The sequence below is a fragment of the Lepidothrix coronata genome, unplaced genomic scaffold, assembly GCF_001604755.1.
Source record: "Lepidothrix coronata isolate B3197 unplaced genomic scaffold, Lepidothrix_coronata-1.0 Scaffold21, whole genome shotgun sequence".
NCBI lineage: Eukaryota > Metazoa > Chordata > Aves > Passeriformes > Pipridae > Lepidothrix > Lepidothrix coronata.
The window spans coordinates 2,632,151-2,655,585 of record NW_016690201.1 but is presented as its reverse complement, the minus strand read 5'-3'; the positions used below and the strand labels follow the sequence as shown (position 1 = coordinate 2,655,585).

Sequence of the window (23,435 nt, the reverse complement as noted above, 5' to 3'; positions counted from 1 at the left end):
TTTTATATTTTTGTCCAAGATTTCCATATCTGAGGTACTTTTAACAGACTGGATTTCTCAGGGTGGATGCTCACAAACCTGAGAGCTTCTGGAATGTGAGCTCCCTTCCTACTGCAGCACTGTACAGGTAACAAACATGCTGGTTAGGGAATACAGAGACCCAAAAAAGCAAAGGCTCTGAATGTAGGAGCAAAGTTGTGGTACACAAGTGAGGCTCCATGATGGCAGGGAGCTGTTCCAGTTTCAGTGGATAAGGATGTGACTCCACTTTCTATATAAGCAATTATTTCCCCCTCCACACATGCACAAAATCAACAAGGAATAGATTTTCTAGAGCACAAGGGAAGAGTCAGCTGCTCCTTTCTGCTTTGTGCTTGTTTGAGATCTCCAAGTCATGCAAACTTCTGGGGTTTGGGGTTTTTTGGTGGGCATTTTTTAAAAAAAATTCTTACCTGGGAGCCCTCATCACACAAAGGACTGTTGAAAAAGGAGAGAATGACCTGAAAAATCCTCTGGTAGTCATAAAGCTCATAGCAATGTTTGTCACGCAGTCCTTCCCCAAGAAATCTGAGGATCCACTCACGCTCTGTTTTGTACTAGAAACCATAAAGAAAAATATCCCCATAAGACATTTCCAAACAATACCTGCTCCTAAGAGCACAAAAACCTGATTCCCTGGGAGTGCCAGCTCAAGGCTTACCACAGCTTGTTCTCCATTTCCATCCCTATCAAATTTAATCACTAACATCCATCAGGAACAGTAAGTCTGCAGCCCAAATATGCACTGAAAATGGAACCTTAAAAGTTTCTGTTCCTAAAATACTTCATTTGAGCTCAGTGTTAATAATCTAAACTCTTAAGATGAATGTAAGCTAGCTAGGGCAAAATATTCTGTTTAGTGTGCTCACAGAGAACACACAGCACAACGAATTATTTCACTGTGTGTTACTATTAAGAAAACAACAAAGAAACAGGGAAATAATTTTAATTCCAACATGAAACAAAGCAAAGATGCCTCTAATTAACTACCTATGGGAGAAGGAGATTTTTTGTATTTTAATGGCTTTTTTCTATTATTCTCTGAGGAATTATTGGATACCTACGATGTGATCCTTATATTACCTCAAAATCAAAACTGTAGAAAAGCTGGAAAAATCCTGGAACTTTCTTCAGGTCCAAATACTGGTGTGACAGAAGGAATCTGTTTACCTTTATATACATGTGCTCCTCTGTGAAGAGAAATAACTGTCATTGTGGAGGAGGAACACATTCCCAATACACAACCACAGAGAACAGTAAATGGCAGCTGTACTGGGCAATGTTCCAGCTGTGAGAACAGCCCAGGAACTGCAGGAGGCCTCGTTATATTGCTGGGCATCCCTTCTCTTCTCTTCTCCAAAATGAAAAGCTCAGACTGAATGAGCACAAAGCAGGTGAGAAGATAAACATTCACCATGACACTGATTTCACCAAATCCAACACTACTGCATTGACAGAACAGAAATCTGCAGCAAAGCAAGAGGCAAAACCTCTACACACTTCAAGCCTAATTTTTTATCCTACAGATGAGACATGCCCCCCACGAGCAGTGAAACAAGTTGCCCTGAGGGACTATGCAGTCATCAGCCCTGGAGGTTTTCTAGGATCAGCCTAGAGGTCTGAAGGTTTTCTGGGACAAAGACCCAGCAAAGCGCTCTGCCCTCACAGCTGCTCTGGGCAGAAGGTTGGGCTGGAGACCTCACAAGGTCCTTTCCAGATTGCCCTGCTCCCTGAGGCCATGACTTCTTTGCAACAGTTGATTCAGCATCCAAGGACAAGAGAACACTTGGGCCAATCTACTCTGATCTGCTGAGCAGGACCCTCACACATCCTCTGCTCACCTCCACCCCAAAATTACGAGGAGGTGGTGGTTTCACCACCGCGTATCAGACTGGTTTTGTACACAAATACAAATAGCACTTCCCATTGCTTCAGGAAGGCAGCCTACACAATACTGAGAGCTTTTCTGTGAAATACAGGAATGCAGGATCATGGCTCCCACCAGTGTCACAGCCCTCCCCTCTTCCAGACATGCACAGGGACTCGCCTGAGGAGTGACATGCACAGGAGGTTACAGTACCTGGCTTCAGTATCTGCTGTGCCACACGAGCAATGTAGAGGGTCAGGGAGAAGGTGAACCTGAGGTTGGGCTGCCTGATTCCATTCTGCACAGTATCCAAGAGATACAGCAACTACAAAAGCCCAGAAGAGAAAAGTCTGAACCATAAACCGAACAAATATAATAGGAGCATGAATACCTAAGTCAGCTTTCAGGATATTTCGTAGGCTGTAACTCAAATATCAATTCCATCAGGATTTCCATTCCTACAAACAAAATTTCTAAGAATGTCTAAAACACATTTCCCCACTTTTTCTGTCTATTGATTATAACAGGAAGAAACATAAAGCGATAGAGGAGAAACAATGGAAAAGAGGATAAAAAGCTGCTTTTAGCACTTTCACCATGTGCATGTACATGGATGAGCAAAGGAGTGTCCATGACCTTCAAGGTCTCATCTGGCAGACTGGCAGTGGAGCTCAGCCTTACCTGGCTCTTCTCCCGAAAGCGAGCTCCTTCCAAGTGGGAGCGGAAGGAAGCCAGGACGAAATATGCAGCCGCTCTCATGTTGGAATCGTAGCTGCTCAGGGCAGCTACTGTGAGACCCAGGGCATTGACTTCCACAAACTTGTGACATGCCACGACACACTCTGTGGGAAGAGGGAAAAAAGACACAGCAAAGCCCCTGGTGAGTCCCATAGTATGTAACAGCACTATAATCCTTAACATTCCTGTTCATAAGCACCCATTTCTAGCTCTACCCTGACAAACTATGACCTCACCACATGCTGAAGGCTCCTCCAGCTAACAAAGGTGTTCTGCAAATCACTCTGAACAGGAATTCTTTACTTGAGCTGGAATTCATGAAGTCAGTCTCATTTATGTGAGACAGAGATGACCCTGCCTGCCTAGGGCATGCCAAGTTAGGAGTAAACTCTGTAAAGATATATCATATCTCACTGTTTAGGGAAAGCTGAGTACAAAGAAGAACAAGAGGTAGAATTCACCTCCCCGGAGCATTTTCTGGGTGCCTAAAAGAAAGATCAGCAAATGAAAAGCCTACCTGCACTAAAAAGCTTCTGCAACAGAAAGGGCAGGAGAGTAACGCATAAATAGTCCTTTGGCCACAGCAGTTGTCCCTGTGCAGGTAAGAGTGACTCTGCTGGTAAGGCCTGTTCCAAGCAAAGTACCAAACTGCACCTCTGTGCCCTTCTGGGAAAAACAAAATCCAGCCCAACAGAAAACAGGAAACACTCCCTTCAATCTAACATTTACCTTCCACAGCATTTTGCCATCAGGATTTGGTGTTTCTCATTTAAGGGCTCTGTGTTTTGAAGAGTTTGTCCCATTTCTACCCACTGATGGCTAGAAAAGACTTGGTGTAAAACTGACTATTTCAATTCCATTCACCAGGAAAGGAACACAATGGCACCTTTTGATGGTATTTTACCAGCTACAGTGCAAATGTACCATGGTGCTGAGTTTAGCAATAATATTAAGGTATTTTCTCCTCATTCACACTGAAGGTCAAGAGGAAGCTTCCAGAAACAAATATTCCTATTTAAGAAGGGGCTGTAGTCTTACTTATAAGTACCTATATTTGATCCACTGATTTCCTCCCCCATCACTGCACACACAAACTAATATATATATATATATCTCTTTATGTAAACAAATCACAGATTGGTCCTGTCCCTGCATCAGCAGCTGGGCTGTTTCCCTCATCTTCTCAATTGCCAGAACTCCTAAAACTCCATTTCATGCCTGGCAGATTCCTACCCAGCTCTGCTAGTTATGGGCCAGGTAACAGCAGAGTCTCTACCACCCCACCAGTCCAGTGCCCTTTGTCCCAGAGCCACCACTCTGCTCTCCTTCAGGCTGCTGGAGAACTACTAACAGGCACCAACCAGTCACACCAAGTGGGTGATTTCATGGGGTGGTGCCATGTAATGAAATACAAGGTTCTCACTTCAGCAGTCCACAGATTTCTTTGGAAAACTTTCTTCCACTAAAAACATGCAGTGGTAATATCTTGCATAGAGACTGCGTTCAACAATTAACATAAAATGACGAGTTATTATTTAAAAAACCACCAAGTTAATTCTATGTCTGACATACAGCTTGTTTAAAGGACCTCGAGAACCGTGATGGAAAAGCTTTCCACAAGATGCTTATCAGAGCTGAAGATAGATAGAACTTGCTATCTGCCCAACTCTAGAATGACTTTTTCCTCAGTGAGCATTAAATACTGTGCAAGAAGTCCGTGTTTATAAACACAGCAGTTATGTTACATCTGTGCACAGGGCACTGTGCAGCCAGTACAAAGAGCAAATAAATAAAGAGCTGGGAATTCCAAGAGCAGATGACATAGTTTATAAGCACCATGGGACTCGAACTCATAAATCACTTGGGCCCTTTAAAAGTGCCCCTCTTACAACACCGACTCTCATTCAGTGTGGAACAGTAAAGAGGGTTGTTTTTCTCCTCTCCAGTTTCAGATTCAATATAGCCACTGTCTCCACAGCTCCACAAGAACACGACGTTCTCAGTCTCGCTGCTTCCCACACAAGTGGCCACACAAGAGGGTCAGCACCAGCTGCAGTGCTGCTGAGGCTGAGCAAGAACCATCAGATGCCTCTCTCCAGCTCAGGTGGTGGGTGGTGATGGCATTGTGCTTTTTTCAACTATTACACCCAGTTCCAAAGACATTGGCTGTCCGTGCTCTTCATCCACATCCATCTCAAAGGTCCAGCACATTTACTGGATCACCTGAAATCCCTTCTCCTACGAAATGTCAAATAGTTCTGGTATCTTTTCTCCTCAGAGGACTGAAAGACAGTTCTTGTTCCTGCTGTACAGTTTAAACCATAGCTAAGGACAGGCTAAGAACACCCAAACAGGTGCTGTACTGCAAAGGTCTGGGTGAACAAAGGACTGTGAGTGTGGTTTCACTGACAGACACTAACAGCCTGCCAAGTGCTTCTGATATTATTGGTGTGGAAAGCCAAATCTAGCTGTAACTACACAGTGGTTAACCATAACCAACACAGGGAGGGAGCTGGTTAGGAAATTCCTTAGGATACTTGTGTCCCTTTGATTTCTGAGGGCTCTCAGCCTATTCATAACACACACTGGCCCCATGCACCTCTGTCTGCTGGAAAGTGAGTTGGCTGAAGTTTCCATGTTCTATAACTACAGCCTGTAACAGGCCAGATCTCCAGCCAATTCAGTCACAGCCCTCACTGCAGTACATTCCTTCTCTTGAAAGTCAGACACAAATTCCTTGTACTACTTGCTCCTGCAGCAGAGTAACCTGACACTAAATACCCAAGAGAAACATCCGCTTTACCTGGTCTGGTCAGTTCACTGAAGAGCTGAAGGAGAAAACAAGGATCATAGAAGTCATCAAGACTCTTGACAGTTTCATCTTTATATAGTGACTCTTGTATTTCCTGAAACCAAATCCAAACCAGTATTTGTAAGGAACAACATCAATTTCCAGCTTGGTTTCAAACTTCCCCAACCACCTCATCCCAGGATAAACCAGTTGATACTACACCTTGTAAAATATAATGCAACACAGGGTGAGACATGCACTCAAGTGGTTAAATCTGGCCTTCACTACCAGGGCTTATTCACAACTATTTCTCCTCACCAGCACCAACAGCATGTCAGCAAACTCCAGGAAAGACTGGAGAGCCTATTGTCAGTGCATCCTTGGATACTCCAATTCTGGTCTCACACACATGACAATCTTTGCAATGCACAATCACACCTGCCAACATGATGTGGCCCCTATACTGCAACTCATCTGAAAAGTGCTCCTAAAGAATTAACTCCAGCCATCCTATGAATTGAAATTACTCTGCTGGTGGAAACAAACTCCAATGTATTACATGAATGCAAGAAAGGAATGGCTCAAGTGAAAGGCTCTTTTTGCACATCCAAAGAAGGATAACCAAGGATAGCCTGCAGCAAAAGCACCTGTGATGGCAGCAGTCGGCGATGCTGAGGGAATGACAGAATTGTCTTCATCATCTTTTCTCGGTCTAGCAGACACAGAATCTCCTCCATGCTTGGCTGCTGCCAGAGGGACTTCCCCAGACTCTTGCAAGTCCTGTGATGCTCCACAGCAGCCGGACCCCAGAGCAGGATTCTTAAACATTGTTAAAGGTAAAGGCATTAGGAAACAGACTGCTGGCACTGAGCAGAAAGCAATTACAGGTTCAAAATAGGTATTTAAATTTTCTCTTCACTTGTACTTATTACCCCATGGCAACATGAAACTAGAACTCATTTCCTGAACTCAACACCTTTTCCATCTATCACAAAGCTTTTTGAATTCAGTTTGAGAGTGTCTCATTAACTCTGTCCTACCCTGTCAATCCAAGTCAAAATGTACCTGCTCACAGAAAGTGCCTCTATATTTAAGCTCTAAGTGCAGGTAAGAATGAGCAGCTGCATTAAGAGACAGGGATTCAGACCTGCTCCAGCTGCCTAACCCAGTGTTCTTGCACTGCTGGAAATATTTCTGCCCCCAGGACAGAAAAGTGCATGTGAGGAAGGCAGACCAAAACCATCAGTGTATGGAAGAACTCCTGCAACAGGCTTTCCTGTGGACTGCTCAGGCACAGGAAGGGGAAGAAGTCCTACTCTAATGACCAGAAGTCCTACACTTTGGCCTCCATCTCTGAGGACATCCCTATGGTGCGTAGTAAGGAGGGAGAGCAGGGGACTCCTGAAATGAGGCACTTCCTCACCCAACCCACAGACACCCAAATGTTCGGGCAAAACATGAGAAACAAGGTTAAGAATAGGAAATTCATAGGAAAAATGTTTCTAAAAGCAAAATTCACCTCTAGCTTTGACGATGCTTATTGTTTATTTCAGTCAAAAATAAGACCCTGGAAAAATGCCAGTTGTGAGACTGTTTATTGGTTATTGGTGTGTAGTTACTCCAACTAAGGAAGGTGCTCAGCCTACCTGGAGTTTATAAGACTTTGATTATTCTTCTCATACAACTGAAGCAGCAGCAGTATCTTCTGATCTAAAAATCATGATTGAACCTGAAGTTAGTCACCCATGGAGATGAAAGCCGGACGTAGGAAATGCCTTTCCCAGGGTAACACACTCACCTACAGCACTCAGAGTGGCCCCGTAGGCCCCCAGCAGCACAGGGAGGTGGCTGCTCTCACACAGAGAGGGGCTGAGCTGCACAGCTGTCAGCAGAACATCCACCAGCGCCTCTGGAACGAGCACAGCTTTAGCCTGGCAGCTCCCAGTCACACAGTGCACATGTAAACACCCCCCAGACCCTCTACAATGGATGCACAGACAGGACTGTACATTTTACATCAAGATCTGTCTCTAGAAATACCAGAACCCATTTCCCCAACTACACTAAAGGACAATTATGATGCATTCCATTGAAGTGGAACATCTTAAACCAGTATTCCCAAGCTGGACACACAAGGCATGTTGCCAGGTGAGGGCCCCAGTGTGGCACATATGCAGAAACTTTTCCACTTGCTCTCTGGTTAAAAAGGAGCGCTGTCCCCTACCCTGCCATACCTCCACTCCCTCCTCTCCCAGGAGGGTACCTGGAATGAGTTACACAGGGAACAGGCAGACATCCCAGCAACCTCCCTAAGGTACTTGAAGAGTTACAGCAAGAACTTGTTAGTTCACACCCCAGCTGCAGTAACTACAAAAATGCTCCTGCACTGTGCATTCCAACAGGGATCAGCACTGCAGAGTTCAGGTAGTTACTGAGCTACAGGAACTCTGTCCTGTAGCATATAAAAATCACCCATTTTATTCTATAACTAACTAAGAAACAGAAAAAATAAGTGATCAGGTTACTCAAAGGCAAACAGGGTGTCCATAGCACATTCAAAACCTGACTCCAGATTTCTCTACTCCCAGTATCTGAGAAGGCACAGGCTTTGGTCCCTAGTTATCTGCAGGAATCTGAAGAGCTCATAAAGCAACAGCCTGAGTGAATACACTCTTGACATCAAGCTTCTGGAATATTGCAGTTAGCCTCAAAGGATCCATCTTGCTGCTCTAGTGAAATACATTCTAAAGGTAAGACACATACAGTAAGCAGCAAAAGCTATTCCTTATTTTTAATTTCACTAAATTTGCGACTTGACAAGAGCATTTTTCTCTTTTCAGGTGATTTAAAACTTGAAAGCTTGTTTACATGTTCCTCACCAATACACACAAAATTTGCTATCAACATGCTGCCCTGAAAATTTCCTCCCCTTTTTCTTACACAGCTCCTTTAATCAGTGAATCTCAAACCCCTGTGCTGTGGGGAAAAGCTGAGGTCTAGGTAGACTAAATGTGGTTAATGGTCAGGCAGCATTTCAGCAATGAAGAAACAAAGCCAATCCTACACATGAACTAGCATCCAATTTATATTCCAATTTATGAGGAAGGATATTCCTCATGAAAGTTGCGGTATCAAATACACCTCATTTAAATTAACATTTTTTGATGCAACTTGCAACATCAACTTAAAATCTCCTGTATCAACCTATTTTAAAATAGGTTTCTTGTCACAGGACCTATATGCACTTCTGTGATCTTATACTAACTGCCTCACAGAAAGCAAAAGAATCAATCCAAGACTTCAACTTGGTTTAAAAATACCCAAAAAACCAAACAAAAAACCCAAACCTACTTTCCAGTAGTTTTAGAAATATTAGTGTTTAAAACCAGCATCAATAAAATATATGTAACATTTGGATCCAAGAACAGGTACAATTTAAAACTAAATGCTAATATTCTGGAACTGTTTAATAGCTCTGCAAGTATCCATGTAGGTGGATAGATTAGTGGATGGAGAAAATATAATGCAAGAAAGACAAGATTAACTATATTTAGTAAAGGCAAGAAGAAGATTAAAAAAAACCTCTTGTCTGGATGTTCATGCCATCTTCTTCTCTTGACCTCAGGATGACTGATAAAAATAGAGAGTGCTGCGTGACCATCATGTGAAGTTTGGAGAGCTTGACTAAGCTCTGACTAAGTGAAGATTCTTTCTTGTATAGTAACTGTAAGGCAACATTCAGGGCTTTCAGAAATGCTTCATCTCTGTAGCGGTACCTTTGGGAGGCAAGGACCACAGAAAAGTCAGATCCCAACCAAACTCAAGGAAACCTGCTTGAAATAAAAAGCTGTTTCAGAAATGAGAACTCTGCAAAGAAAGCAAACTTAGTAAAATCAAAGCAAATTAAAATGGAAACACTTACTTGAGTCCTGTCTTCACAAAGCTGTACCAGTCATCTGGGTCCACTTCTCCAACCATGCGCTGTGTGTGCAGCAAGTCAAAACAGGTGTTTACATTTGGCACACGGAGCTTCTACAGCTCATCAACACCAGCAATTTCTGTTCAAGGGACACGCTATCAACATGCAAGCCAAACTCAGGTGGGATGATCAAGGGATAGCAGGGAAAAAAGCTCTTGGATACAACAACCCTATCTCCTTGTTCAAATGAAAATGCAAGGGTTGTTTTGTTGGTCTGCGAGCAGAGGAGCATATGGGCTGTATGTAACTGAAAAGCAAGCAGGTCTGTAGGTACCAAAAAACCCAGAGTCTCGAAACTCTTTACACTCCTGAAGTGTGAAAGGAATCAAAAGCAGGCAAGTCAAAGCAAGGGATTCGGTACTAGGTTTTTGTGTCCTTAAACTAAGCAAGCTGTGCACATGGCACACGGAGATGGCTTGGGTGTATGTGTTCCTTACAACAACTGATCAAAAGGATCTCTGCCCCAGACTGCAGATGCCATAGTAGGTGGGTCTCAGCAGAAGCATCTTTATCACTTTTTTTTTTTAATTAAAAAAAAAAGTCCACTGGCAACTTTTGATTTTTTACTCCTGAATACCTCATACTCTTGTCTTCAAAGGGGACTCCTAGCAGAAAGCAGTCATCAAGAACTCAAAACTGCTTTTTATAAAGGATTAGCAGAGCTAAGTTAACACTGTAAAAGCTACTAAAAGTCCATGGAAACCACAATCTATAAAACAGGAAATCAAATCCAGTCTATGTTTACCCAAGACACAAGTGTCCAATCACACATATGCACACAGTGTCACTCTGGCAAAGCAGATAAGAAGTCTCACCAGTAATTCCTCCAGCCTCAGCAGCATGGACCTCTCCACTTCTTGCTTGCTTTCATCTTTATTGCTGCCGTACATGGCAACTAACCCCTTCATGCAGGCTGATAACAGGCATCTCCTCCAGGAATGCAGCTCCTCTGAGTTTTCAAGCGCTCTGGATATGGCATCTGCCACTGTCCAACTGCAGAGAGATAGTTATTTATTTTTTCGTTCATGTTTAATTTGCTTTTTGTATATGTTAAAAGTGTCTTGCTGCCAAAGCGCAGAGCGACAGATTCTGTGAGGAGAGGATGCTGTTACTGCTCATATGATTTGCATTCAGGACAACCTGAGCCCTGAGAGGGCAACACACACTGCCCACCTCTCTTCATTCCCTGCTCTCTCAAAAGCAGCAGGAAGCTGGTCCATCAGGTTGCGCAGCCCTTTGCTTTCTGAAGATGGCAACAACTTTGAAAGAATTTGCAGTTTCACAGTAGTCTCACACGACACTTCTGTGTCCTGAATTCCAGCGCAGAGCTCCTTCCACAGAGCTTTCCTCAGGACAGGGGTAACAGCAGAGACAACTGCAGGGAGAGCAGAGGTCACAGTTTCCACCACCTACAGGTGTCAAGCAACAACACACTAATCCCAAATCATTTTCTAACCCAGGCCCAGATTATTCAGTTTCTCGGAAATGATGCTACAGGAGCTGCTTATCTGCTACAGAGAAGTGCTAGAGAAAGGCTTAGTTCTTTGCCCATCCTTTACTTTCCTGAGTGCTGACAAGGTCTTTTCACTGCTTGACCTTGTAGGTACAGCTACAGCTACAGTCAGCTTGTTTCCTTTGCTATTTATATTTCTGGGCAACAGGAGAAATGAAACCAAAATGATCCTGTTCTTTCAAGTTGAATCCTATCTCCTCGTTTTGCTGGTAGAGAATTTAACACTCTCATCCATCAATGTAATGCTGTTGTGAGTTTGGAAAGGTCTGGACTGCCAGCTTAGGAGGGCATGTAGCAAAGCTATAGTTGGAGATTTGTTTTAGAAGAAAATTTTGGATTCTGTAAAAGTTACAGCTCAGATTCTGCAAAACCATCTGCCTGGTGTGTTCCATCTGTGCCTAAGCAAAAGGTTTTACTTCCTGTACTAAACCAAGAGAAGCACAAAGACAGATTTTCACACACACCAAGCATAAGGGCTTCAAAAGAGAAATGTGGGCAGCAGTAACTGTAAGAACATTTGGCTTCATTCTAACAGCCAACCCTCAGCACAGCTCTTAGTGCTGCAGAGGTGCTTACAAGAGTCATCAGAGGACAGATACCTCAGTTTTATCACCTCTACTTATTGTGCAGAGGATCCAAGACTCCCAAATCAAACAGAGATCAGTGGTTCCTTTACCTGAGGAAGGTCGGGTGAAATCATACTGGTCTCTGCATTGCAAATATACATTAATGAGTGGGAGAAAGCTCTCCATGTGCTTCCTGAGGTACTTCCCAGTGGCACTGCTCAGGCACCAGAGCTCAAACTGCAGCAGGTGAGTCCTTGAGTGCTTGATCAGCATGGCCACAATGGCAAGGGAGGTGTGGGAGCACTGGTTGAGGCAGTGAACCTGCACCTCAACACCGACTGCGTGGGCAAGGACTGGCTCATTCTGGAGAGCCTGAAGGAAAACCTTCTCCAAATCTTTGCTGGCTGATGCTGACATCAATACCCCCAAAGCTCTAATGTGCTCTGTGGATAGCAGGAGCTCTCTTTGCTGAGGCTGCCTTTGGTAGCTGTCTGTGAGGAGCTGAACCAAAATCTGTCCATAGAAGCTCAACTGTTTCCCTTTCTTAGGGGATTTTTCAGATTTCTGAGCAGTCAAGCTTGTCTCAGGAAGTCGCAGCATGGTTAAAGTGATGTCCTTCAGCTGAGCTGCACTCATGTATATGTGCAACTCCTCCAGAGCCTGCAGCTGGTGAGACTTCCTGGGAGAGATCTGGCTGCTGTCTTTCCCCACAGCCTGTAGCTCTTTCAAGACACTTTTTGTGATAGCTTCGAAATACTTGGACAACACATGTCTGTGATCCGCTGTGATGCTCTGAAAGATGGGGCCACCTGTTTTCAGCAGCTGGAGCACACCAGAATTGAGGTGAGCTGACAGGAGTTTCACAGTGACAGGGTTCAAACCAGGCTGAGGAACAGAACGTAGTTCTAAAGCCAGGAACCAACTCTCCAGCACAGGATGTCCGAAAATTAACATGAGTGTATCTTCCAGGGTCTGTAACAGATGGTTGTAACAATATCACTGAGTGGAAAATTAGAGTTTGAGGCAAAAAAATAAAAGCATTCATCTGTCTATTTTCCACAGTTCGTTAATTACAATTATTGAACACGAAATTGTCTACTAACTGCCCAGAGGATAAAAATATTAATGAACTACAAGTACATATATACCATTCTTCCACCGTTCAAGCTGTGGGGAGGCAAGCCTCCACTGAGGATTCTCCACATCTCCAGAGGAAATCTGCATATTTTGTCAACACAGTTTGATTCTAATCTCCACAAATTCACAGAACAGATGAAAGAAGGGAAAAAAAAAATCACTCCTCCAAGAACATAATTTTCATAACCAGGCTTTACAAAGGGTTTTCTGCAAAGGTGTCTCTTTCAGGACCTCTCCTGACTGTGTTCCTGACAGCTCAGGAGTGAGCCTGTGGATGATGCAGCTGGGTCAGATTTCCAGACAGTACTTTGGTAACAGTACTTTGGTCCACATGCTCTGTGTTGCTAAGTTCTTCTCTGAGACCTTAACAGCATCTGTGGTTAAGCAAAACTTATGACTATTTCCCTAGAGAATAAATCAAAGTTTACTAACAGATGCCTGTGTATCAAGGGATTTGGTACCTTGTCATTTGAAGACTCCTCTGTGATCAGAGATTCCTCATCCACAAAGAGATCTGACTCAGTCTGATGCTCCTCCCGTTTCTGCTGATGATCCAACTCTATCTGATTGCCCCGGCACAACAAGCTGTTCAGCAGGTCCACATAGAGGTCAACAAGTTGAGGACCAGAAGTTTTACTAAGCTGTGAAAATAAAGATACCTTGGAAATTGAGAAAAGAGAAGGATGGGAGCAGCAGGATAATTATCCAACAGGAATGGAAGTTAACTAAGAGCTACTTAGATTACAACATCTTCTGCAAGAAGGAATCGCTCCCCTCTGTAGGAACCTGATTCTAGGAAAAGTCTCAGGCTGCCAAATAAATATTTATAGATTTTCATCTATACTGTGACTTCTGGTGTAACATAGGCCAGTGAATTTTACCCTCTGGAAAGGCTTTTTAGAGACACCCAGGTTTATTTCAGGTTTAAATTCTCAGGTTTATTTGCACTCACACAGATCAGTAAGGTAACCCACACAAAGTAAATCCAGAAGAACAAACATTTATTTACAAATTAGGTGCAGCTTTGTCTGGTGCTCTGTGGCCTCAGTGAGAGCCAAGTACAGGAAAAAGCTGCAGAACTGAATCCTAAGTTTTAACAGCCAGGTCATTTGTACTTTCTGCATTAAAATAAACCAAACAAACCCACAATATTATTATAATATTGCTCTTACACTGCTGAAGCTCTCCACTGTGGATTTCAGGTATAGCAACACATGCTTTACTCCCAACGAAAGCTGTTCGGGTGGGAGCTGGGAAGCCAGGTCTCTCAATTTTGTCTGGATACCATCTTCCAGTAAGGTATTGCTTCCTCTCTCGTAGGCTCTCTTTAGCAAAGTGGTAAACACAGAATCCAGGGCCACAGAAGGTTCTTTGCTTACCTCTTTGTGGGTTTTGAACTGTTTAAAATAGAAAAAAGCGTAAGAGGAAAATAACAATGACCGCGAATCAAAGATTTCTTCAGCTACCTTTGCTTTCAAATGAGCTCTGAGCTGAAACCTGGCTGAAGCTCCAGGAGCACAAGTCCTGCTATCACAGAGCTGTCCCGAGGGGAATGTGCCCTCGCTCACTGCTGGGCTAACTCACCCACACCCAGCACAGGGGACCTGTGCATTCCCAACCCACTTCTGCCACTGTGAACTGGCTCCTGAGGCCACGTCACACATCAGGCTGTGCTGTGCCTGGTGAGGAGCTGTGTCTCTGTGACTGTGAGCCTGAGCCCTAGCATCACCTCCCAACCACCCAGACCTCTTGTGTCCTTAGAGAAAAGCCCTCGAGCAAAATTGTGTCCCAACGTGATCAAGAAGCAATACAGAATTAGCTTAATGTAAATGTACTTTCTGATGGAAATGTAACCTTTATAAACTGTGAGGTTTTATAGGAATACTGGCTCAAGCATTCAGTGACTTCAGGTATTCCATACCACAGGTTCCTGAGATTGCTGGGGTATCCACAGTTTATAGTACTGGTTAAACTGGTAGAGCTGAGGGTACTTGGAAACTTTCAGGGACTTCAGATCTTTATCATAGAGCTGGAACATCAAGCAGAGGGCCAAAGGTTCTCTCTGAGAGTGCAGGAGGTCAGTGAAAACAGCAACAAGGTACTCCACGATGTGTGCTCCTAGAAAAAACAAAATAAAAAATGACACTTCTATTGACAGAAATAATCTACATGAACAAAGACACTGGGGCAACCCTCTTTCCCTAGGGCCCGGGTAGCAGGCCCCAGAGCATCATTTAGGGAAGTACTGAATAGGATTAAAAGGTGTTTGTGGTAAGCTAGACAAGTGTTCCTGACCCACCAAGCTACCTGGAAAATCATCCATTCAGTAGTTCTTGCTGAAGTAAATAATCACCCTGCTTTCAGATACATGCTCAGTTTGGCCTGTTTCCTTCCAGACAAGCATAAAACTAGTTCTGCCTTCACTGTGTTGTGCTAAACAGGCCTGTATTTTAACATGATAAAGACCCCAGCCAAGCACCACCTAAGAGAACCGATTCGGGGCACACAGCCAGGTTAACATGTGTGAGGTAAAGTGGGAGGAGTTTCTTTCAGAACTGGGACTTCTCAGTCCCACCCCAGCTGCTACTCAATAGCCAAATACACACAGAACTTAGCAAGGTGCTGTGGGGTTTGGCAAATCCTGTTCAGAGCCCACTTGATGCCCCTGTGACTCCAACACTTTCCTCAAGGATGTGGTAGAACTTTGCAACACCACCACCAGAGCTTCACCATCAGAGCTTCGTCTCTGAAGAAGTTTTCCTTGGAAAACGCATCCATTTCCTACTCAACAGTGCAGTCCTTTCTCCCACTGCCTGGTCTTTGTGGAAGAGCTGTCTACAGCTATTGACACCACCTTCCTCTCATATCTGCACACTCTGTGCTTAAAACACTCTGTTACTGAAGCTAACTGCTTCCAGACCAAGACTGTCCATGCAAGGACAGTGTCTCCTGTTTAGGGTCAAGAAAAAAAGGACAGAAGCACCTCATAGTTCTTCTCTGGAGCAGGAAGCACCATTGATCTGATATGAAGATATCTGGCATGAAGATAACAAAATGTCTTGAGGAGTTCACTGGGTAAAAATCATCCCACTTCCACTCCACTGGCAGAGCTGATACATAGAAACAAAAGTCTGTACCTGTTCCATTTTCAGACTGAAGCAACAGTACATTCCTGGCTTCTAATGCAGCAGGGACAACAGCACTGAATGGAAATGTTTGAATAATCATGTCTTCATTTAAAGTGAACTCAATTTCCTCATCTAAGCCATCACTGCCCTCAATCATGACATCCACCATATCCAGGACATCTATTAAGTGAAGAAAAAAATGTAAGCAGAGGATTCAGACTAACTGGAAAACAACAGAGCTAGAATGCAGCGCTCCAGGAACACAGGCACCGAGTCTTGGAATTCTCCGTCCTTGAGGAGTTACCACTTACCATCAATGTGAGAGATGGGGATGCTGATGTTATCAGAGTCCTGTTTAAACATATTGACCTGGAGCATGCTGGCTTCCTGAACCAGGTCTGCTGCCTTGTCTGTGTAGGGATAGGGGTTTGTCACCAGCTTCAGCAGCACCTGCCAACAAAGGTTGAGAGAGAAAAGTAAGTGCACAGGCTCTTAAGTGTATGGGAACCACACCTTGTTAAAAAAGCCCATGTGCTAGAAGTGGTTGGAAGGTGGGCAAGTTTTAGGAGGACAACTTTTTGTTGGAATCTGCCTGTGGTTCCTGCCATACAGGGTACACTGGGTCTGATGGAAAAAGAAATATCCACTGCAATCTGGCACCTGAAGTGCTACCACAGACTGAGTCCCTGGGGAAACTGCATTGAAAAAGAAGCATTTAACATCCTGAAGAGTAAACAGGAAATGTCAACTTTTATAGTAAAAGATTACAATTTACTGAGGTCTGGTAATTTTGGCAGGTAATGCCATTTTAGGAGGAGATAAATGCTACCCACACATACAACAATGCTATAATAACAACTTCTCTTTTGGGATTTAATTTTCCTGCAAATCATTTCGCTGTCCTCCCACCAAGACAAGAAAGATGTCAGCCCTGTATAAAGAATGACAAACACTGCTTTTCTTGGAATTCATTCACTGGTCTTTGACAGATTTCTCAAAAACAGCAACAAAATCCCTGGTTTCCACTAACACTATTCTTGGTATTGTTTATCCAGCTAATTTGGACATTGTTACCCTTTCCAAAAACTGAATCACTGCTTCCTTTTGGTCTTCTTTTGTATTATCCAAGTGTTCCAGCCAAACTGTAAGTTCCTTCCACGTGTACTCAAACACTCCACTGTCACGTAAAACCTGTCCAGAAAACAAAGGAACAGGTGTGTAAAAAAAACCAAAACACCTAAAATACAATACTCCCCAAACCACAGATCTTTTTGTAAAGAATTTCATGTTTTCTCCTTGGAAAGAAAAAAAGAGGAGCGGGTTGATGAACAGAAGTATCTGTAGCTCTCTTCTCAACCTCTTTGTATACAAAGGAAGCTATCACAACTCATTTGTTCTACTATTTCTTCTTCTATTTAATCTGTGTACAACACCAACAGCTATAAAAATAACTGCTGCTTACATGAATCTGACAGGATAATTCATTAAAATAAAGAAAAAATGAAGGGAAAAGGATTCATTTTAACATAATTAACTATTTGTGGCAGGGTCTCAAAATAGAAATGTACAGTTCTCATGAAAACTGGCAGGAACAGAATGTGAAATCCAAAAACATGCCTTCTATTACATGGCACTGTGTTGAAAAATAAACAAAACACACCCATTAACATCTATTCTTAGCAGCCTTTCTGCTGACATAACTGCCCTGACTTCCCTGCCCCTGCATTACCTTAAGCGAAAATGCAATGGACTGAACCTGAAAGAGGACATGAGACTGAATCAGGCAGCCCCCACCCCCATTCAGCAAAAGAATTCAAATACACCACAAAAACAGTACTGGGCAGCTTTTGAGTGAGACATTCATTACTGGGAGACAGAGTTAACCTGAATTTAATCCCCTGCAGGGATCAAGAGCATCGAAAACCTAAACCCCAATTCAACCACTGTAACTTCGGTTCAGTGCACTGAGTATTACAATTGCACCCTGTGACTGAAGCTAAATGCAGAGATTAAATGCACAAAGCTGTACAAACTTGTGTGCCACTAATACAGGACTAACTGCAGGAAGAGCCCTGTCCAGGGCCCAGAACAGCTGCTTGGATTTTCTCTTTGCACTTTTTCCTAATTTAGGTCTCTACCCCTACTTAGATAACTAAAAGATGTCCTGTTTTAAGAAGATACTGAAAACAACAGCCACTGGTTTCTTTATGGGCTTGTAGTTGATCGCACTTCTGAAAAATCATGACTTATTTAAATGTACAGAAGGGGATTTTAATTCAAAAGTACTCCTTGCATCAAAGCTTGTATTGGACTGTAACAAAGACAACTATTTTGCAGGGCCAGAGCAAACTAGCTAAGGCTTTAGGAAGGCTGGAGTGATGAAGTACAGATTAAATAAATGAGGATAAGAAATAAATTCCAAAAATCATCTCTTCTTGATCCATGTCAAGACCTTTGCAGGCACAAACTACATTGATCTATCACAGTGTCAGAATTAACTTAGCCTAGGGGAGTGAGCAAACATTAAAGACATTTTCTTTAATATTTTATCAACTGTTGCAGAAAAGTCACTTGACAGCATTTTCTTCCATAGAATATTTAGCTAACAGGCAGTTATCTGACAGTAAATTCTAAGAACAGTCACAGGAAAGAAGACTCTGTTGGCCACACAACTATGCAGTAAAAGTATCTGCTTTAAGAAAATATTTTACAATTCTGAAATTTCAGACCAGTGGAATATAGTGAATATCCTGATATTTCAGTTCTGATGCTTACCTTGATGATCAGTTTTTTAGTGGAAATTTTCAGATGAGAATGGTTACTTGTAACAAACATTTTCATCAGTAAATAGAAGACTGATTTTTCACCAGACACCTTCTCTGTCTCAGAGATGTCCTAAAAGAAAAGTATATTAAAATTCCCCTGTTACAGCAACACTGCACAGGATTATGTAGCACTGAAGCAGATATGTAAGACATTATTTTATAGACCTGTCCAAAAATCCCAAGGCCAGAATCGAATGGGATCATTTATACTACCTTGCATTCAGTGAGCCAGGATCATTGTACTCATTTGCACAATGTTTGTTTGGAAAGTAGAAGAGACCAGCAACAGAAACACCAACCAATACAAGGGTCCAAGATAAAACCACCTCCCTCCCCAAACATCTCCTACTCCTGTTATCACAATCCATGGGAGTCTCTGTTCCCCTCAAAGCTTGGCCCACTCCTCTCTCCTCACATGACAAGCAGGCTCTCGACAGTGTTCTTATTTCACAAGCCTGCAGTAAAAAAGAGAGCTAGGGACCTGAAGGTTTCCAGGAATCATGGAGAGCACTAAAAAATGTTGAAATCTTCCCTGGGAACAGGTAAGATGGCTCCCATCAGCAGCTCATTTCCTTGGTCTGAAACCTCAGGCTTTCCAGACAAGTGGAAATCAGCACATTCTCACTCGTGCCCCTCTCCAAAGACATACAGAGCTGAGGGAACCTTGTCCAGTGCTCATCAGAGAAGCAAAAATTGCTCACCTTTCATAAAACCTTTCCAACTCAGAGGGGATTTTTCACTGATGCTAAGACTGCAATTCCTACTGTTTTTACAAAAAGGTTGCCTCCTAAAATGACTGGACTGGGACTAGTTTAAAACTAGGCAGTGCCAGATGGAAAGGCCAAGGAAACGTAAATTTGCATCAAAGTCTCTTACCTGTACTCTGAACCAGGCAAATTTATTTGCAGGAAGTTCCAAAGCCACTCTCAGTATATGGTGCTGCAGGAGAGGAGGGACCTCTTCCCGGAGGCCCTTTTCAGTGACGATACCTGAGATGTGAAAGCAATACAACCAACTTCAGTCTGGTCCATCTTCCTGAGATCTCAGGAACACTCCTCATATTTTAGGGTTTCAAACAGTCACTGTGAGACAAGCTGGCAATCCACCAATTTTCATATCATGGGATCCCTAGACACACTGAAACTATGTTTGGCCCATCCAAGGTGGGAATCCAGCCCTCAGAGGTAGAGTCCAACAACTGCCCCAGCATAAGCCATCACTGCTGCATGGGAATACAAAACCTATCAGTCCCAGCAACTCTGAAAAGCTGTGACCTACAGGAAGTACAAAGGATGGATAAACTGGAAAGCAAACCACAGAATTTAAGTCAACAATAAATCTTAACACTCAGGCTATGACAATATTTGCTCCAGACAATAGAACTTTAAACTCGTGTCTCTCCCTACATCACTTTTATCACCTACTCCCAACATCTGCTATGGCATAACCTCAGTTATTCACCTCACAGATCACAGAGCTGTGCAGACCCTTACAGTGTGATCAAAACCTGACCTGCCCACACCTGACCTGGAGGTAAGTTACATGGGGAGATCAGCTGTACAAAGCTCTGGTGTCCATGTGCTTCTCGTAGTCTGTGCAGGATACTGTGGCCCACTTTAGAGAGAGGACAATAAACAGTCACCACAAAGGCTAACCAATGGTAAGACCAAACAATAAACTCCACCAGCCATTTAAAGAACTATTGCTATGAGGCAGAAAAACACGCTGCATTTGGTGTGTGTGTTTTCATCAAGGTGGGGGGAAGGAGTGACAGAACTCTCACTCTGACATTTGAGAGAACAAAGTCTCATGATTAATTTACACCATCATTTTCTACCATATCACCTTTCTTCAAAATCAATATCGAGGCTCATTTCATTACATTTGTTTGAGAATGACACTTCACTTTCCAACCTATTCAACTTCATTATTTCATAATGTAACCAAACAGACCCGCAAAGAGATTTCTGCCTGACAAAAAAGGTGTCCTGCCTTTTGTCCAGTTTGAAGTAGGCAGACCAGTAAGTAATAATGGGATAAGTAATAATGGGATAAACAGGGTATGTGATTCGGTGAGTCACCAAGTAGACAAACCAATTAAACACGCTTTGACAGAGGCAGGAAAAACCTCGTGCATCAGACAGTTGATTTAGAGGGGGGTTTTGTTTAAAGCCCCTTTTTCCCTGACAGAGTTTAATTAAGGCATTTACATAACTCCCATCCTTACACATCACAGGCCTGCCTAACACAGAGATAGTTGCTCTAGCTGGGTGGCCTACAAGCTCTGATGGCCCACAGTCAGCAGTGATGCCCAAACAACCCTCTGCTCTCTCCCCCAGAGTTGTACATGGCTGTATTAATTGTACCACAAGCAGCATTGGAGGACCTTTCTAAATTTGTCAGGCATGATTTGCCCTTAGTGAAGCCACACTGGCTGTCACCAATTACCTCTGTGCTTTCCATGTGCCTTAGCACAGTTTTCAGGAGAATGTGCTCTATGATCTTGCCTGGCACAGAAGTGAGACTGACTGGTCTGTAGTTCCCTGGGTTTTCACTTTCTCCTTTTTAAAAATGGGGGTTATGTGTGCACTTTCCCAGTCAGTGGAAAGTTCGCTGGACTACCACTACTTCTCAAAATATTATGGATAGTGGATTAGCCACTTCCTCTGTCAGTTCCCTCAGGACCCACAGATGACTCTCATCAGGTCCCATGGCCTTGTGCACACTCATATTCCTTAGATGGTCTCAAACCTGATCCTCTTCTACAGCGGGCTCAGGGTCTTTATTCTCCCAGTCCCTGCATTTGCCTTTCCTGACATGGCCAGAAGGGCTGGATCACTCACCCTTGAAGGCTGAGGCACAGAAGTCATTGAGAACCTCAGCCTTCTCCATATCCAGGGTAGCCAGGTCTCCCATTTCCTTCTACAGAGGGCCCACATTATCCCTAGTCTTTCATTAGCAACATATCTATGGAAACCCTTCCTGTTGTCTTTGATATCCCTGGCCAGACTCAATTCTAACTGGGCCTTGGCTTCCCTAACCTTGTCCCCAGCTTCCCCATGCAATTTCCTTATATTCCTCCAAGGCCACCTGTCCTTACTTCCACCTTCTGAAAGCTTCTTTTCTCCCTCTGACTTTGCTCAGTAGCTCCTTCCATGGAGGCCTCTTGGCATTTTTGCCAGATTTCCTCCTCGCCATGATGCATCTCTCCTGAGCTTAGAGGAGGTGATCCCTGGATATCAGCCAGCATTCTTGGGCCCCTCTGCCCTCCAGGGCTCTGTCCCACAGGACTTAAGGGACAAATAGGTCCCTTAAGAAGCCGAATCTCTGTTACAAGAGTTTTCAGGGGACACTGGTGAATTAGGATGTGCTTCTCTCCCATCTCAAACTTTCTGTGAACTATGCTGTTAAAAACATTCTTCATCATCACAGTTAACAGGAGTTCAGAAATAGCTTTTTGATGTTGGGATTGTTAACAGAGAAATCTAAGAGTTGAAGGTAAGCCTTTCTCAGAAAGATTAGAATTCAAACCCCATAAAGAATATGGCACAGGAAGAGGAAAACTGTAGCACAGCATAACACAGCTGAGTGTAGCAGAGCAGCTACGGAATTTAAGAGGGCAGAGTGCCAGAGCACTGAAGAAACATCAACAATAAATGCCAACACAATGAAGAAACTAAAATGAGTTACTTTTGGAAAACAGCTCTTTATCTCCACAGAAGAGCAAATATTCCCTTCTGCGGTGGGCTTTGTGAACAGCCAGAGAAAACAGTGAAGGAAACAGAAATACCCATCACGTACCTTTTAGCAGCTTGCTAAAATCAAAGTTGCTCCGTGCTACCAAGTGGGGCACAACCTTCTGATAAAGGCATATGACCTGAAGAAGTGCAGCTTTCAGAAACAGCGTCTCGGCATCATCTGAACCTGAACAAAGTGTTTCCAGAATTAGCTTCTCCTTCCTTCATAACAAGAGAGCACAGTGTAGCACCTCCATTACCCAGCATGAGAATTACTAACTATATTTCCAATAGACTTGCCTAGGAAATGATCTACAACCTTCTTAACAAGAAGAATCAGAAAAACACTCATGGAATTCCCCAGTTTCCTACCCCAGCATTCCTGTGCGAGTACTTTCAAAACTAAATCAGCTTATTCAGTGCTTAAATTGACAGCTGACATTTCTAATTTGGCTGAAAAGTGCTCACATATATAAAACACAACCTCACTGTTTTAGCCCTCGCTGTAAGAATCCCATCAGTCCCACTGCTGTTTCATACAGGGCTGGACAACAGAAAAAAAAGTGAAGGCAAGGATATGGTCATGCTGCCCATTTCCGGGCACACTACTTTTACCTCATGTCAGGTAGGTTTGGCTGGGGAAGTGCAGGAGACAGTACACTATAGTTTGTTGCTAATTTATTATTTCAGTTAAAGGTTTCTTTCTTTCTTTCTTTACTTTCCTCCTTTCAAAATAATACCTTCTCAATGTGACCTCTTGGCAAGAGGCAGACAAGTATCTGTATGAGAGAAACACCAACACCACATAAGGCAGCTGTTTACTTCTTAGGAAAAGCCACCTTGGCAGCTAAATGTTTTTTCAGTTTGTAACATGAGGACGCATAATAGCTACTTGTTATCCAGTCACTAACAAAGTGAAGCAAAGTACATGAAGGGCAGCCAAAACATTTAACACCTACTTTTTTCCTGTTAACTTGGTCTCCCTCAGGGAGCTATGAAGAACTGGATGGATGCCATGGATAAACTTTGTTTGCCTGAGTCTAAACTCCCATTAGAAAAGAATTCTCTGGTGGTCACGGTGCACATAAAGCTGCAATGGGTGAGCTGAGAGTAAG

The 23,435-nt window shown here is 43.3% G+C and overlaps 1 protein-coding gene across 1 annotated transcript in view; it reads right to left on the bottom strand.

The window, feature by feature from the left end:
• The window catches only part of URB1 (URB1 ribosome biogenesis 1 homolog (S. cerevisiae)), a 41,481-nt gene that overhangs the window by 4,610 nt on the left and 13,436 nt on the right, over nucleotides 1-23,435 (bottom strand). Inside the window, exons 13-34 of the mRNA XM_017807896.1 lie at nucleotides 22,385-22,507; nucleotides 19,460-19,572; nucleotides 18,534-18,653; nucleotides 16,833-16,949; nucleotides 16,070-16,208; nucleotides 15,768-15,938; nucleotides 14,552-14,748; nucleotides 13,803-14,027; nucleotides 13,092-13,271; nucleotides 11,604-12,465; nucleotides 10,588-10,789; nucleotides 10,230-10,407; nucleotides 9,358-9,416; nucleotides 9,018-9,211; nucleotides 7,234-7,344; nucleotides 7,082-7,145; nucleotides 6,083-6,254; nucleotides 5,448-5,550; nucleotides 2,588-2,748; nucleotides 2,120-2,231; nucleotides 1,123-1,229; nucleotides 453-596 (exon numbers count right to left, since the gene is read on the bottom strand). Coding sequence (XP_017663385.1) covers nucleotides 453-596; nucleotides 1,123-1,229; nucleotides 2,120-2,231; nucleotides 2,588-2,748; nucleotides 5,448-5,550; nucleotides 6,083-6,254; nucleotides 7,082-7,145; nucleotides 7,234-7,344; nucleotides 9,018-9,211; nucleotides 9,358-9,416; nucleotides 10,230-10,407; nucleotides 10,588-10,789; nucleotides 11,604-12,465; nucleotides 13,092-13,271; nucleotides 13,803-14,027; nucleotides 14,552-14,748; nucleotides 15,768-15,938; nucleotides 16,070-16,208; nucleotides 16,833-16,949; nucleotides 18,534-18,653; nucleotides 19,460-19,572; nucleotides 22,385-22,507 — 3,854 coding nt within the window. The remainder of the gene's footprint in view (nucleotides 1-452; nucleotides 597-1,122; nucleotides 1,230-2,119; nucleotides 2,232-2,587; nucleotides 2,749-5,447; nucleotides 5,551-6,082; nucleotides 6,255-7,081; nucleotides 7,146-7,233; nucleotides 7,345-9,017; nucleotides 9,212-9,357; nucleotides 9,417-10,229; nucleotides 10,408-10,587; nucleotides 10,790-11,603; nucleotides 12,466-13,091; nucleotides 13,272-13,802; nucleotides 14,028-14,551; nucleotides 14,749-15,767; nucleotides 15,939-16,069; nucleotides 16,209-16,832; nucleotides 16,950-18,533; nucleotides 18,654-19,459; nucleotides 19,573-22,384; nucleotides 22,508-23,435) is intronic.